This window comes from Chaetura pelagica, unplaced genomic scaffold (genome assembly GCF_000747805.2).
Source record: "Chaetura pelagica isolate M959 unplaced genomic scaffold, ChaPel_1.0 scaffold775, whole genome shotgun sequence".
Classification (NCBI taxonomy): Eukaryota; Metazoa; Chordata; class Aves; order Apodiformes; family Apodidae; genus Chaetura; species Chaetura pelagica.
In genome coordinates this window covers 648,420-662,119 of record NW_009953204.1, presented here as the reverse complement: position 1 = coordinate 662,119, position 13,700 = coordinate 648,420, and the positions used below count along the sequence as shown (strand labels likewise).

The following is a 13,700-nucleotide window of genomic DNA, read 5'->3' as shown; positions in this document are numbered from 1 at the left end:
GGTTCTTAACCATTTGCACAGAGTATTTGATCAAAAAGCTTCCCTTGCCAACCGATTGGCAGCTTCTCTTTGGTGCCACTTCAGAATGTTTGTTCGGTGATAACAAGTCTTTGTTATTTGCAGCTTATCCAAAGCCACAGGTAGGAAGAGATAAACTGGGCAAATAAAGGGGTATCACACACTGCCAGCACTGCTGAGGTTATAAAAGATACATTTCCCCTGAAACAGTCATAAAAAATTAATGGGTTAACTGTGAACTGAGATATTGCTCAAATCAATGAAATTCACCCCAGCACAGAGGAATTAACACTCAGGCCACCTGTGAGTTTAAAAGAGGATTTCTTGATACACAGGCCAGGAATGGGCTGGCTGGGCAGGGAAAGGTGCTTTACAAGGTAAGGGAAGCAGCAGCCTCCAACTGTCTCCTGGATCCAGTCCAAAGGAATATGAACCACCAGTTGCTCGTGGTTGGTTTCAGAGCAGGACTCCGGCTTTGGGAGGCTGAACACAGCTGTGTCTGCAGGGAGAAGGGATCCTTCCTGCACCTGTCGTGGGATCTTCCCCCTGCAAATCTCACCCATCAGCCCAGGGTAACCCAGGCTGCCAGGGTGATGCTTTGGATGAAGCCACATCCATCCTTTCCCAGGCAGGCATGATCCTTTTCCCTGGGATCCCAGGGATGTTTGCAGGTCACTGATGCTCTGTACCCAACACCCAACAGTGGGCAGGTGAAACAACAGAGAGAGAAACCACTCTGGAAAACAGCTCCTGGGGGGTTTGTTGTTTGTTTGGGTTTTTTTCACCTGCTGCAAAAGGACTTTTGTCATCTCACAAGACATTTCCAGGTGGCCACAAGCTCTTCCCACTCTCCCTGGTCACAGTTTTGCACTTCCCTTGCTCACAAGCTCAAGAAATGGGTTTTTTATTGAGCACTTTGTTCTTGACACACAGTCCTGCCTCACCAGTGCAGTTACCTCTCCATCCAAGGCTTGTTGTAACATCCCTTCAAAGTCAGAAAGCACATGCTTTTGCTGGCCTATGCCCAGAGCATGCAAATTTATGCAAACACGTGCAAATACGTCTGGTTTTTGTTTTCTTTCTTTTGGTCAGTGGATGTTGGCAGGTCTGTAGACATGATGTAGTGAGAAGCAAGAGCAAAACAGCAGAGAGGAGGGCTGAGAAAGCTGAGATCTCTGCATTTCTTAACAGCATTTGTTCAAGTCTGCTAAAGGGCAGTTTAAACAGCTCAGCTCTGCCAGGCTGAGGGTGCTTCAGAAAACCCCGTCCCCTTGAGTCAGCCAGTGGGTGATCAAGGAAGTCACTGCAGTGATTTCAGGTCCCTGCCCTTCATCTTATTGCTCAGCCCTGATGGAAAAAAAAAAACCCAACTCGTGCAACATTGAGAAACCCTGCCATTCAGAATGGGTGCTGGAGATGAGACACCCTCTCTGACAGGGTCACCCAGGCATGGCTCCCACCCACCCACCTCCAACCCTCAGCAGACACAGGTTGATTGCACAGCAATTCACCAATCATTTCACAGAAAGAAGAAGAAGAATCTATCAAACACCCCCTTGGGTAAGAGCAGGAAGAGGAGACACTTAGCACATTGCAGCAGGACCCTGCTGTGTACAGGCCCACGTGGCTCACAGGTTTTCTACCCTTAAAAGCTGTTGCAGACCTGAAGGAAAGCTCTGTCTCCTCCCCAGGCATTAGATCAGGTGCAGCTCCTCACTCTGAGGTGCCTCCAGAGCTATATTTTGCCATCAGACGTGGAGACTTGGGTTGGATTAGATGTCTTCAAGAGGAATCCCTTCCCTGAGAAGCATCCAGGAGCCACACAGACTTGCTCTGCTGAGAACCTGCCCCATGTCCTTGCTCTCACAAGCATCTCTCTTCTTCTCCTGAGCCTGGAGGCCGTGGCAATGAAGAGCTGCTCCAGCTTTCTTCCACAAAGTGCCAAGGAACAGGGTAGCAGCAGCTTGCAGGAGCCCTCATTTGGGCTCTTCAGTTCAGATGTCCATTCACCCAAGTGAAACACATCCATGGATGACTCCTCAGACTGACTTGACCTCTTCTTCCACCCAGTCTTTTCCCTCCCAGGCTAGCAGGAACAACAGAGGTAACTGCACATCACAAAGGCTTCAGCTGTACCTAACAAGAGGCACAGCTCAAGCAAGTATTTCTCAACCTTTGACAGCCAAACTACCACCTTGTGTTCTGTCACCACCATGGGTTCCAGCTGCCACCAAATCAAAGGTTGGCTGTACTTCCAACATTGGCTTATTTAAGTAACAGCCAGTGGCTTTGCTTGCCTCCTTCCTTGCAAGCAATGGTTGAGGTTTAGTAGTAGTTGTTAACAAAATTAAAGCTTTCAACCTCTTGAGATGGTTGATTATTTACATGTCACATGTTAAGATCATCACCTTACATGTTACTTGTGGCCAACAGGTTGAGAAACACTGTCATCCCACCTGGTCTAAAGGCTCTGGGAGAAGGGATGTGCTGGTTAGCCACCCTCAAGTCTTTCTAAGAGGCCTTGTGGCACCAGCAAGCTGCAGCTGAAGGCATCCCAGGGGCTGCAGCAGCCTAGGACCTGGCATTCCGGCGGCAGGAAACGAAGGCAGAAGCAACTTTCCCTTTCCTCAGCAAGTGCCTCACCTGCCAAAACATGGACAAGTTCGTAAGGTACCATCTGAGACTGCATGTGAACACCCCAGTACATACAGACACTTACATACATGTAAATAAATCATAGAATCATAGAATCATGAAGGCTGGAAGGGACCTCAAAGATCATCACGTTCCAACCCCCTGCATGGGCAGGGAACCTACAGAAACATATTAGAGACTACAGTGAGATCCATTTCATACTTGTTGGCCCAGTTCTGGGCTCTCCAGTTCAAGGAGCAACTGGAGATTCCAGCACAGGGCACTGAGATGCTGGAGGGGCTGGAGCATCTGGCTGTGAGGAAAGGCTGGGAGAGCTGGGGCTGCTCAGCTGGAGAGAAGGAGGCTGAGGGGGGATCTGATCAGAGCTGATCAATATCTGCAGGGGGTGGCAGGAGGATGGGCCAGACTCTTCCCAGTGGTGCCCAGTGACAGGACAAGGGGCAATGGGCACAAACTGGAGCACAGGAGGGTTGGCCTGGATATGAGGAAATACTTGTTGACTCTGAGGGTGGCAGAGCCCTGGGACAGGCTGCCCAGGGAGGCTGTGGAGTCTCCATCCCTGGAGACCTTCAAACCTGGACGTGTTCCTGTGGGATCTGCTCTAGGGGATCCTGCTCTGGCAGGACTAGATGATCTCCAGAGGTTCCTTCCAACCCCTCACTCCTCTGTGATTCTGTGAAACTCCTTCATCCCTTGAGATTTGCTGCCATTATGGAAGAAGCACAGGTTGATACCACCCTGGGGGTACTTGCAGTCCCCACCAGCTCCTGCTTCATGCTCCTCGATTACAGACCGACTCAAGTGGGGAACCCCCAAGCCTAACCCTACTGCAACCTCAGCCCCACCTCCCAACTTGTCCTCCCTGTTCCCCTGGTAAGGACAGACAGCTGTGGTGTTCCCAGCTGTGTCAGGAAGCAGCAGCAGTGCAGATCCTGTACCTGATCCCCAGCTTTTCCAGAAGGAGCCATGTGGATGGGCTGGTCATTGTCCAAGTTTCGGATGCTTGGGTCTGCCCCGTGGTCAAGGAGCAGCTGGACAATTTCCTTCTGGTTCTTGTCACGAGGCAAAGCAGCTGCCATGTGCAAAGCTGTGTTTCCATGTGCCTGGTGCAGGGGGAGAAAAAGAAATAGCAGGTGAAAAAGGAGAAACCTTCCCAGAAGTTGTGCCAGCTGCACAGGGTCCTCCTAGAAGTGGAGACTTGTGAAATGAAAAAGCCTCGTGGTACCAGGAGATGAAGGGAATGTCCTTGCTCTGTTTCTCCCATGTGTGGCCACTAGTGCAGGAGAGCTGTGGGTTTACATTTAGAGCACTGCAAACTGGGAGGTTTGGTGCTTGGAGCACAGCTAACAAATAGTCCTGCCTCAGCAACATCCCTCATCATCCTGCAGCCCCTGCCCAGCTGTGCCCTCACTGAGCACAGAGCTGAGGAGCTGTGTGGAAAAGAGAAGCATCAAGGCCATGGAACAGGCATGCAGAGGAAACAACAGGAACTGTTTCAGTGGAAACCATGGAAATCAGCCTAAGGGACACGGGCCATGCAAGGATCAACAACATCAGACCCACCCGGGCTCCACACAGCTCCACTGCTCCCTTCTCAACCAAGCCCAAGTGCAGGAAAGCTGCAGGGAGACCTGAACACAGGTGAAACCAGACCCAACAGTGTGCAGGTCACACCTGAGGCTCAGACCAACCTCTTTTGGACATCAGGGGGATGGTGTGAGTCACCAAACCCACAGCATTCAGAAGAGCTGCTCTGAAGGGTCCCAGGCTGCCCCAGTGGTCCAGCAGCCTCTGCCTCTCAGTGACTTTCTGCACCAAGAACCAAACAGGGCTGCAGGTGCCCTGGCTCTGCTGCAGACAGAACCAGCCATGCCAGGCTCCAGAGCTTCTCCTGCCTCCTCCCCAGAGCCCAGGCTGTGCTTGGCTTTGTTTCCACGCTGCTGGCACCAAGCAGAGTGCTGAGGCCAAGGCCCTGCTTCAGCATCCTCTTGATTCCAGCCTTCCCAGGGCCAGGATTTGCACAGGAACGACAGACAAAACGTGTGGTGAGGCCACGGGGGGGCGCGGGCTGGAACAGGCTGCAGTTTGTTGCAGAAAAAAAGCTCTTGAAAGCTTCTGCACAGGATTTGCACAGGAACGACAGACAAAACGTGTGGTGAGGCCACGGGGGGGCGCGGGCTGGAACAGGCTGCAGTTTGTTGCAGAAAAAAAGCTCTGAAAAGCTCTGCCAGCACCAGACCGTGTAGAAATCTGTGCCCCTGCCCAGTCAGGTATGACTGGTAACGGTTTTAAGTGAGAAAAACCTCCTGAGCAAGTGCACAAGACAAGGTATTTTTAGTGTGCACCAAGTCTCATTTAGGCACCTGTGGATTTTTTCTCTCTGAAACAATCATGTATTTATGAAGAACTCGGGGGGGTTAGACACAAAGGGCAACATGTGCTGCTATTCCAGTTGTTAAAAGGAATGCATATGATGAATACATATGATTTTTCAGGTCCTGTTTAGCACTTAGTCATAATGGACACTGAAGCACAAAAAAAAATCAGCAAAGTCTACACAGACCTTCTCAGACCAGGCATTTTTTTACACACCCTGAACAAGCAGATCCTTGTCAATTTTTATCATCCCAGAGAGTCAAGGGGTCACTACCAGCTCTTTACAGGCTTCCTTGTTAAAATGGAAACATCTGCAGTTCTTTGCTGGATCTTTATGGCAGGGGGCACCTGGTAACTGCCAAGTCCAGGCACGGGGCTGAGGGAGCAGGACAAGCTGCCAGTGCCTGGTGATGAAGCCCCCCCTTGGCTTTCCTGGGGCTTAAGCAAGACAATGGTCCAGAGCACCAACGTGTGGGCTCTAAGAGTCCTTCAGGTGAAAAAATACATCAAAGGCCTTTTCCCGTTGTGAAATCTACAAGGAAGTGGATGTGGAATGAGGCAACCACCACCAGGAGTGGGTGAGCCAGGGAAGCCAGAACATGGACTCCAGCATCCCTGTTTTCTTGTCTTCTTGAGACTTGGAAGAGCTGAAAAGCCAGGATGGGTGCCCAACAACCTTGTTATCATATTTCTCACTGTCCCAGACAGCTCATGGACAAGACTGAGGACTCCAAGTGATCCTATCAGAGGAGGAAGCTCTCACAGGACTCTGATCAAGAGACAACAGCAGACAAGCCAGCACCTGCCTAGTGAGTCTGAAAAGATACAGAAAGAATGTAGTGAAAAGGCAGCATAAGGCCCTTCACTGCTCAGCAAGACAGAAACTCCATGTTATTACCCACATACCCAAAGCAAAACGTGTTTCCTCCAGCCCAACATAAATCTTTAGGGCAAAAAACCAAATGTGAAGCTGCCCAGGATCTGCTGCCCAGGTGAGCAACTGAGTTGAGGAAACATTCAGCTCCTTTCTGACCAACACAAGCACCTGGAAGCTCTGGGGAGCACCAGCAAGGCTGAGAGCCTGAAGCTGTCAAAATGAGAAGCTGATGAACTGACCCTCTCAAAACTGGGAGCCCCAACCTGTCCTCCCCTCCCTCTGTCCTTTCCTGCTTCTGCAGAAGCACCAAAAAATCACCCAGTAAGTTCTGCTGGGAGGGGGCAGCTGGACAAGAGGCTGCTGGAGCAGAGTGATGGCTCAGCTGAGGCACAGGAATGTCAGGATTTTTGTTTAGGAGGACGGGTGAAGCTGATACATCTGCAAGATAGTGTCACAGCTTGGTATCTGCTCAGAGGTGAACTATGGGGCAGGGAGGGGATGGGTGACACAACAGCAGCACTGGGAAAGTTTCCAGCTTGCTTTGTCCAGCCCAGGAAGAGCTGTAACCTCAGCAAACCCTCAGCTCACTCAGCAGGGCTGTGCAGGTGCCTAAAGCAGGGTCTCCAGCCCCCAGTGTGTGGTCCACCAGGCTCCTGCCTGCCCAGCAAGGCTGCTGCCTGTCCCCAGAGAGCTGGTTTCCCTGCTCCCCCTGCCTGGCAGTGCCAGCCACCCCTTCACTGCCTGCAGCACAGCTCTGTCTGCTGCCACTGCTGGGCCCTGGGACATTTTTGATTCTCAGACATGCAGGCAGCCACTCCAAGAACCAGTTTGTGCCCAGACACTGAAAGCAGAGAGACTCACCCTCTCCCTTCAAGGAAACAGAAGCTTCATGCTTCCCATGGGTGGCAGGAGGGATGACTTGATTTATGGCTGCCCTAAATGACCACCTTTCAGTACAGAGCTGCTACCAACAGCAACCCACTGCAGCACTGCAGAGCTCTTTTCTCAGCCTTCAGCCTAATGTAGTAAAGTTCCTCTTCCCCCTCAAGGAACCACCTCCCAGGTCCTTCCTCCTCTCCCCTGGTTGTCTCCCTCTCTCATTCTATCAGCTCCTGCCTGCTAGGAAAGGGGCTCTGCCTTTCATGGCACAGCTCAAGCCAGACACTGCTTTCCAGGTGCAGTGCCTGTTTACTGGAAAATGCAGCTTCAGGTTGAAAAGAATTTAAAAGTTCAGATGCACAAACTGTTGCTCTTGCCCTCCAGAAAAAACAACTCATGTAGGAAGAGAATAACTGGTTTCTGCAGGACCCCACAGCTCTCCTGATGCCTCTGTCTTGCTGCAGCCTTCCAGCACAGCTCAGCTCTCATACTTCTCTCGTTATCTCCTCTGGCTGTGGGTGTGCACAGAAGTCCTGTCCACTCATGGCCCCACTCACCTTGTTGTTGACAAAGTCCTTGGATTTGAAAGCATTCAGCTCCAAGAAGTATCTGAGCAGGGAGATGTTCCCATCCTGGACTGTATAATGAAGAACTGTTTTGTTGCTTTTCACATCCTGTTTCCAAAAGAGAAAAATAACAAACAAAATCAGAGGTGTTCTGCAGAGCAACCTGAAAATATTGTATGAAACCATTGGAGAAAAGTCCAGGCAGCTGGTGTGGAGCAACCCCTGCCCTTCAGTGCCCCTCTTGCTGCCCAGTGTTTGCTTCAACCCGCAAGGAAGTAGCTCCAAAAGGCAGCAACTATCACTGCAACCTGCCCCGTGGAAGGGGAACAGGCTTGACCCTTCATTCCTTCCCCATTCCATAGTCTGAGCAGAAGCATCAGGCAGGGCAGAGCTCCCACTCCTGTGGGTAACTGAGCCAACCCTTACCCGGCTGTAGATGGAGGCTCCCGTCTGCACCAGGAGCTGGATGCAGGACTCCAGCTCTTTGCTCTGGTGCTGCAGGTTTTTCTGCTGCTCCTCAGTCAGCATCTGGCAGCCCAGCTCCCTGAGCAGGGTGTTGTGAGCCAGAACAGCACAGTGCAGGGGGGTATGGCCTGCAAAACCAAGCAGGGGAGGAGAGTGACAAAGAAGCCCCAACAAAGTGACGGATGCCTGGAGAGGGAGCCAGATGTTGGCAGCAAAACATCTCTGCACATCTCAGTGAGGCCCAAACCCTTCCCTGATTCAAAGATATTGGCTGTACAGGCACTTTCTGGGGCACTCCAGCATGTGCTCAGCTCCAAAGCTGCATCAAATCCCCAGGGAATTAGCAGCACCATTAAATTCTGGGGCACTTGAGTGGGCAGCAATGATGCCCCAACGAGGCTCCCCCAGGCAGCTGCTGAGGACCCTCCCCAGCTCCCCACCAAAGAACAACCAGCATCAGTCACTGGAACAGCCAACAGCTCTTCATTTTTTAAAAAATACCACTACAAAATATTTGCACCGAGGGTTTTACCTTCAAAATCCTTCATTTCTAAATCAAGAGGGAAACCCAGGGACAGTATCACCTAGAAGCAATGGAGAAATGGAAGATTTTAGAATCCTGTCCAAGACAAAACCAGTCAACAAACCAACCAACCAATCAGGTAATTATTTAACTACAGACTAAACCCTTATTTGACACTAGATTTCAGTGACATGAGTCTATTTCCTAACAGGGACATTGAGGGTTACACAAGATGATCCTCTTCCTTAGTTTCCTAAATCTCAACTAAGTGTAGAGTATTAGGTTCTCAGTTTAGGACAGTGAAATTAAGTGAATTCCCCAACTCAAGTGTGCCAGCCTCCTCACTTCCACCCTGGATTAAGCAAAGTCACCAGTAACACTAATTCATATTTATTCTGAGTTATTCTTTGCAAGGATAAATGAAAATCTCTCCTTGACATGTGCAGCCAAACTTTATTACCCAGAAGTTTGCTGACACTGGAGATTCCCAGGCTGGATTTATTTAGCTTTTCTACTTAATGTGCAACAATGTGACAGGTTAAAACCCCAGCCTGTGGCCAGGGCTGCAAACAGAGAGGGTGAAAAGCCTGTAAATACCATGAAAACATAGAATCATGGAATGGTTTGGGTTGGAAGGGACCTGAAAGATCATCCAGATCCACCTCCTGCATGGGCAGGGACACCTCCCACCAGCCCAGGCTGCTCCAAGCCCCATCCAACCTGCCCTTCAACACTGCCAGGGATGGGGCAGCCACAGCTTCCCTGGGCAGCCTGGGCCAGGCTCTCACCACCCTAAATAGTGATCTGGAGATGAGCACTGCTTGGGTTTAGCAGAGAGGAAAAACCATAAAACACTTGGGAAAATGAGAGATTCAACGGGCTGCAGCCAAGCAGCTCCTTGTCTGTGTTATTACAGATAATGCACATTATTTATTTATTTATTTATTTATTTTGCTCTTGAATAAAAGAAGTGGTTCACATCACAGCATCTTGGCTGGGAAGTTTTGCAGTGCAGGGTCTCACCCAGGACCTTGTCAAGTCAGACAAGGCACAGGACAGATCCCCTCTGCTGAAAGATCATCCGGAGCAGTGAGAGTTTGTGCTCTCTTTTCATAAAAATAAGTTGTACAGATCAAATATTGACCAGTAGCTCTAAGCTGCCTGATGATTAGAGGTTTAATCCACTAGAAAATAATAATCTACAGAAATAAAGCAGCACATGAAGCACTTCTTAGCTCTGCACAGAGAAGGAGCCTGTGCAGGTTCCCATTTTATGTCTAGGGGGGGAAAAGCCTAAAAAGCAACAACAACAACAAAAAAAATCCAGAAGAAACCAGAAAACCACCACGAGGCCCTCTGGGAGGCTTTGTTGGAACTATCTAGACGTAAACCAGTTTCCCCTGCTGAATGAGACACCTGTTTTCCAGAGAACTTCCCCACGTTACACATTAACCGCCGGCTCACACCGCGGCGCGGGGCGGGTGCCAGGCAGAGCCAACGACTCCCGGGCTGGGCTGCCAACCTGCCAGGCACCCTCTGGCACTTCCACTGGCACATCCCTCATCCTCAGAGGACTCTGGATCCTGCCCTCAGGTTAACTCAGCAGCAACCACTCTGCTGCCATGAAACCCTGCATTGGAGCAGCCCACGCTCAGCCCTGATGTGCAGCATTTTATTCTTTCCATTTGAAGGCAAATAGCTACATGCTTAAGAGACACATTCCAGCATGTTCAGCTGTGCCATTTGATCCCTTCTAAAAATCCCCACGGTGCCTTTTCTAATGGCTCTTCAGGGCTGCTGGAGTCAGGCTGGCACACAGCTTGGACCTGTCCACAGACAGATCTGGGAAGCTGGAGGGAGGGGAGGATCTGGTGACAGGAGTCATGAAAGCTCCAGTTGGTTCTGGCCATACAGGAGTGACTAGTTCCTCTTACTCCCTGGAAAATCTCAATGGATCTTGGTTTTGCTTAAAATCTGAAAAATGTGACTGGGAAGGCTGTGCCTGTGCCAGCTCTGCCTGCAGGGTCACCTCAGCTGGCTTGAGCCTGGACACAATTCATTGCTCCCATCTGGATGACACCGACCTCAGGGAGGGGGTTTCAACTGGTGTTTTTGCTTCCCCTCCGTCCCACCCCCCAGCTGCCTGCAGCCTCTGGGGAATCCAGACCAGCCTGGGGCTGAAGGCAGAGCCAGCCCACCCTGCCTGGCCTGCCAGCAGCAGAACTGGAGAGCAGAACTGGTCTGCAGAAAGCATCCATCTCCCCCATGCATGAAAGCCATTTCCCCTGTGACAGGAGGCTGATGTCAGCTGCAAGCACAGCCTTAAAGCAGGAATAGCCTGGGAAGTCTATTCCTCACACAATGGAAAAGGAGGCTCTAGTCACTCCTCATTCCTACTGACATCTTGCCTTCTGAGACAGTTATTTAGAGAGACCAACACTGAGACTTTATGGTAGGCTTATCTTGCTGGCAATTAAAACCATAAAAGCTTTTCCTACCTGGAGCACTTGGGTGTACCCGTATGTGGCAGCAAGATGTAGAGCTGACTGCCCTTTGTTGTCCACAGCATTGACATCTGCTCCTGCCTGGATCAAATCACAGACAATAGCTGCCTGCCTGGCAGTGACAGCCACCAGCAGAGGGGTCTGGAAATAGCAGCACAGCAGAGAAAACGTGAGAGGCTAGAAGTAGATACTGTCATAAAACCAGGATCAGGGAAAGGCAGTCTGGCATCTAGAACCCCAAGGATCGTGGTGCATGGACTGAAGGCAGCTCATGGGCAGGTTTTGGATCCCATGTATGAGGAGTCATGAGATGAGGGCATTTCTCAGCTCCTGCTGAGCTCCCTGATTTGGATGAACACCACTTGTGCCAGGTGCAGCACTCCTGCACATTAAACCTTTGGCCTCAGAGATTCCTACCAACATGCACACCTATCCCTGACCCTCTGTTCCCTTTGATCATTCCATGACCCATGGGCTGGAAAAAGAAAAACCTCCTTCTCATTCCACCTCCTTTTCAGGTGCTGCCAGAAGCACCTCAGCGAGGCATACCCATGCCCAAGTCTTCCTTTGCAGTAACAGAGCTGGATTTTTCAGGCCACCTGCTGCTTTCAGCCACAGAAAAGCCCGTGCCCATCCCAAACACCCCAGTTCCCAGGACAAAGGGCTCTGGATTTACCTTTCCTCTGTGCTCCTTGGCATCCAGTCTTCGCAGCGGTGTCATGCGCTCGGCAGCTGCCAGTGCATGCGCCCTCATACCTTTAGCTGCATAAATATGTAGAATTCTAAGACAGTAAATAAAGACACTGATCACTGCCTGGCCATCAGTCACCCTGGGAGCAAACAGTTTTATAGGGTAGCAGAGCCATTTTGAGGGGTTTGTACCCAATGTTCCACAAAACGATGCCAAAAGCCCTAAGGGGCCTGACCTCGAAAGTACCCACTGCCATGGGAAGAGCTTCCCACCTCAAAATAACAGCAGCTTTCAGGAGCCCCCAGCACTCCTGAGCTTTGTCATCCTGCCTCCTTTCCACTTCAGCACTTTCCTTCAGGTGAGGTTCACCCTTGTGCTGGGAGGTATCTGAGTGCTCTACAAATCCTGCTGTGGGGGCCCATCTCATATTCATGCATCACTTGGAGTGACATCTCCCCACTCAGGGTAACACAACCTCCTCTAAATGTTTGTAAGCAGCCTGTTAAGCTCTACTTCTTTCCCAAAATGACTGATGAAAGGGCCCAAGTCCTTATCTTGAGCATGAAGCCAAAAGCTGTCACAAGTCACAGCAGTTTGGCCCTTAGCGACAGGGAAAACACTTCACTGCTTCACTCTGGCTGCCTGGCTCTGTGGCTGGGGCTGCAGAGCATCACTCAGAGCTGCTCACCACTCCATCCCCCAGGTCCTGTTTGCAGGGCACTGGGAATGCCCAGAGAGCTTCACCCTTCCCCTCTGCACAGGAGGAGACCATCCTCCAGGCAGGCATTCCAGCCCCTGAGATGGTTTTGCTCCACACACCAACACTTGACACTTGTTAGTCAGAAGGTGGGAGGTTGGTGTTTCTTTCCTCAGGTAATTTTGTACCCCAGAGCCACACCTTGCCACTTCAGGAAGCAGAAATGCAACTTGTAGGGCTAGTCTGATTCTCAGTGTAGCTCAGCATCACACACACGTTCCCACAGATGCCAAGAGAAGATAACAGTGATGGAACTAAGCTCTGAGCTGCAGGAGTGCTTCTGTGAGCAAGGACTGCTTGAGTAAACAGGCCCTCCAGGCCATTTTTGGATCATGGGGCTCCTCCTTAATGTGCAGAATTAGCAGAAAGACTACCAGGTAATCTGTGGTTCTAGCCTGTGTATCAGTTACTGAACTAATTGATTACTACCCCCATGCTGGGTTACCCTTTTGGATAGGAAATAAGACACTCCAGGCACATGGAAGGTACTGTAGATCTTTATTGAAAAAGATTTTCTCTTTTTCTAACCAGAACAACCCAGAAAGAAATCCTGAAGCAGTTCATCATGGTTTTATGTTCACACACACAATTTACATACATTGGAGTGAAAGAAATTCCAAAGCCATCTTAGCAACCACAGGCTTGATTCACAACTGAATGACCCCAGTTTTACTGCTTGGGACTCATAAAACTGGAGCAAACAGTGGTGAATTTAGCTCCTTTTAATTAATTTCTTTGCTGGGTTTTTCTGCAAATATAAGCCACTAATTTCAATGCACCTGAACTGCTGCTGGTTTCAAACAACTTTGTGATCACTTACATGATCTATTGCTTATGTCTTCCAGATTTGTCATTACCAAATAACAAAATAGGCTTTGAAAGTCCTTCAGACTTTCAACCTGAGCTTGCAAACCTCACTCAGGCCAGAAACTAGAAGGTCATCTTGATATATTGCCTGGGTGGCAACTGGAATTCTGGACACCAGGTCACAAACTGTGCAATGCTGTATTTTTCAGTCAGTCTTGCAAATAAAATCACCTAAGGATCCTGGGCTTTAGAAAGCAGAAAAACCCAGAGAAATTGTGTTCACCAGCCAAGAGCCCCTTGTTTATTAAGAGAACAATGAACAGAAGGGGATGGGGATATAATCTGCCTGTGCCATGGCACTCCTGAACATCAACAAGGACACATACAGTTGCAGCAGAGGAAAAAGTCAAGCTACTCATTCTCCAGGAGAAGAAAATCAGAAAGCTATAAGGAAAACGTGTGCAGCTGTGGGCCTGGGAGACACAGAGAAGCTTTCCACAGCAGCAAGGCACAAGAGAGGTCACTACATTCCCTGGCTCAGCAAGACATCACCAACTTCACGCTCAAATGCTACAGAACAAG

The 13,700-nt window shown here is 50.1% G+C and overlaps 1 protein-coding gene across 1 annotated transcript; it reads right to left on the bottom strand.

Moving 5' to 3' along the window:
* Positions 1-2,589: 2,589 nt before the first annotated feature.
* LOC104388554 (NF-kappa-B inhibitor delta-like) lies at positions 2,590-11,810 on the bottom strand. Its single transcript, XM_009997431.1, is given in 8 exon segments — positions 2,590-2,661; positions 3,612-3,776; positions 7,363-7,479; positions 7,798-7,964; positions 8,369-8,420; positions 10,858-11,004; positions 11,540-11,692; positions 11,694-11,810. Coding segments are annotated over 8 exon segments (990 nt in total).
* Positions 11,811-13,700: the final 1,890 nt, after the last annotated feature.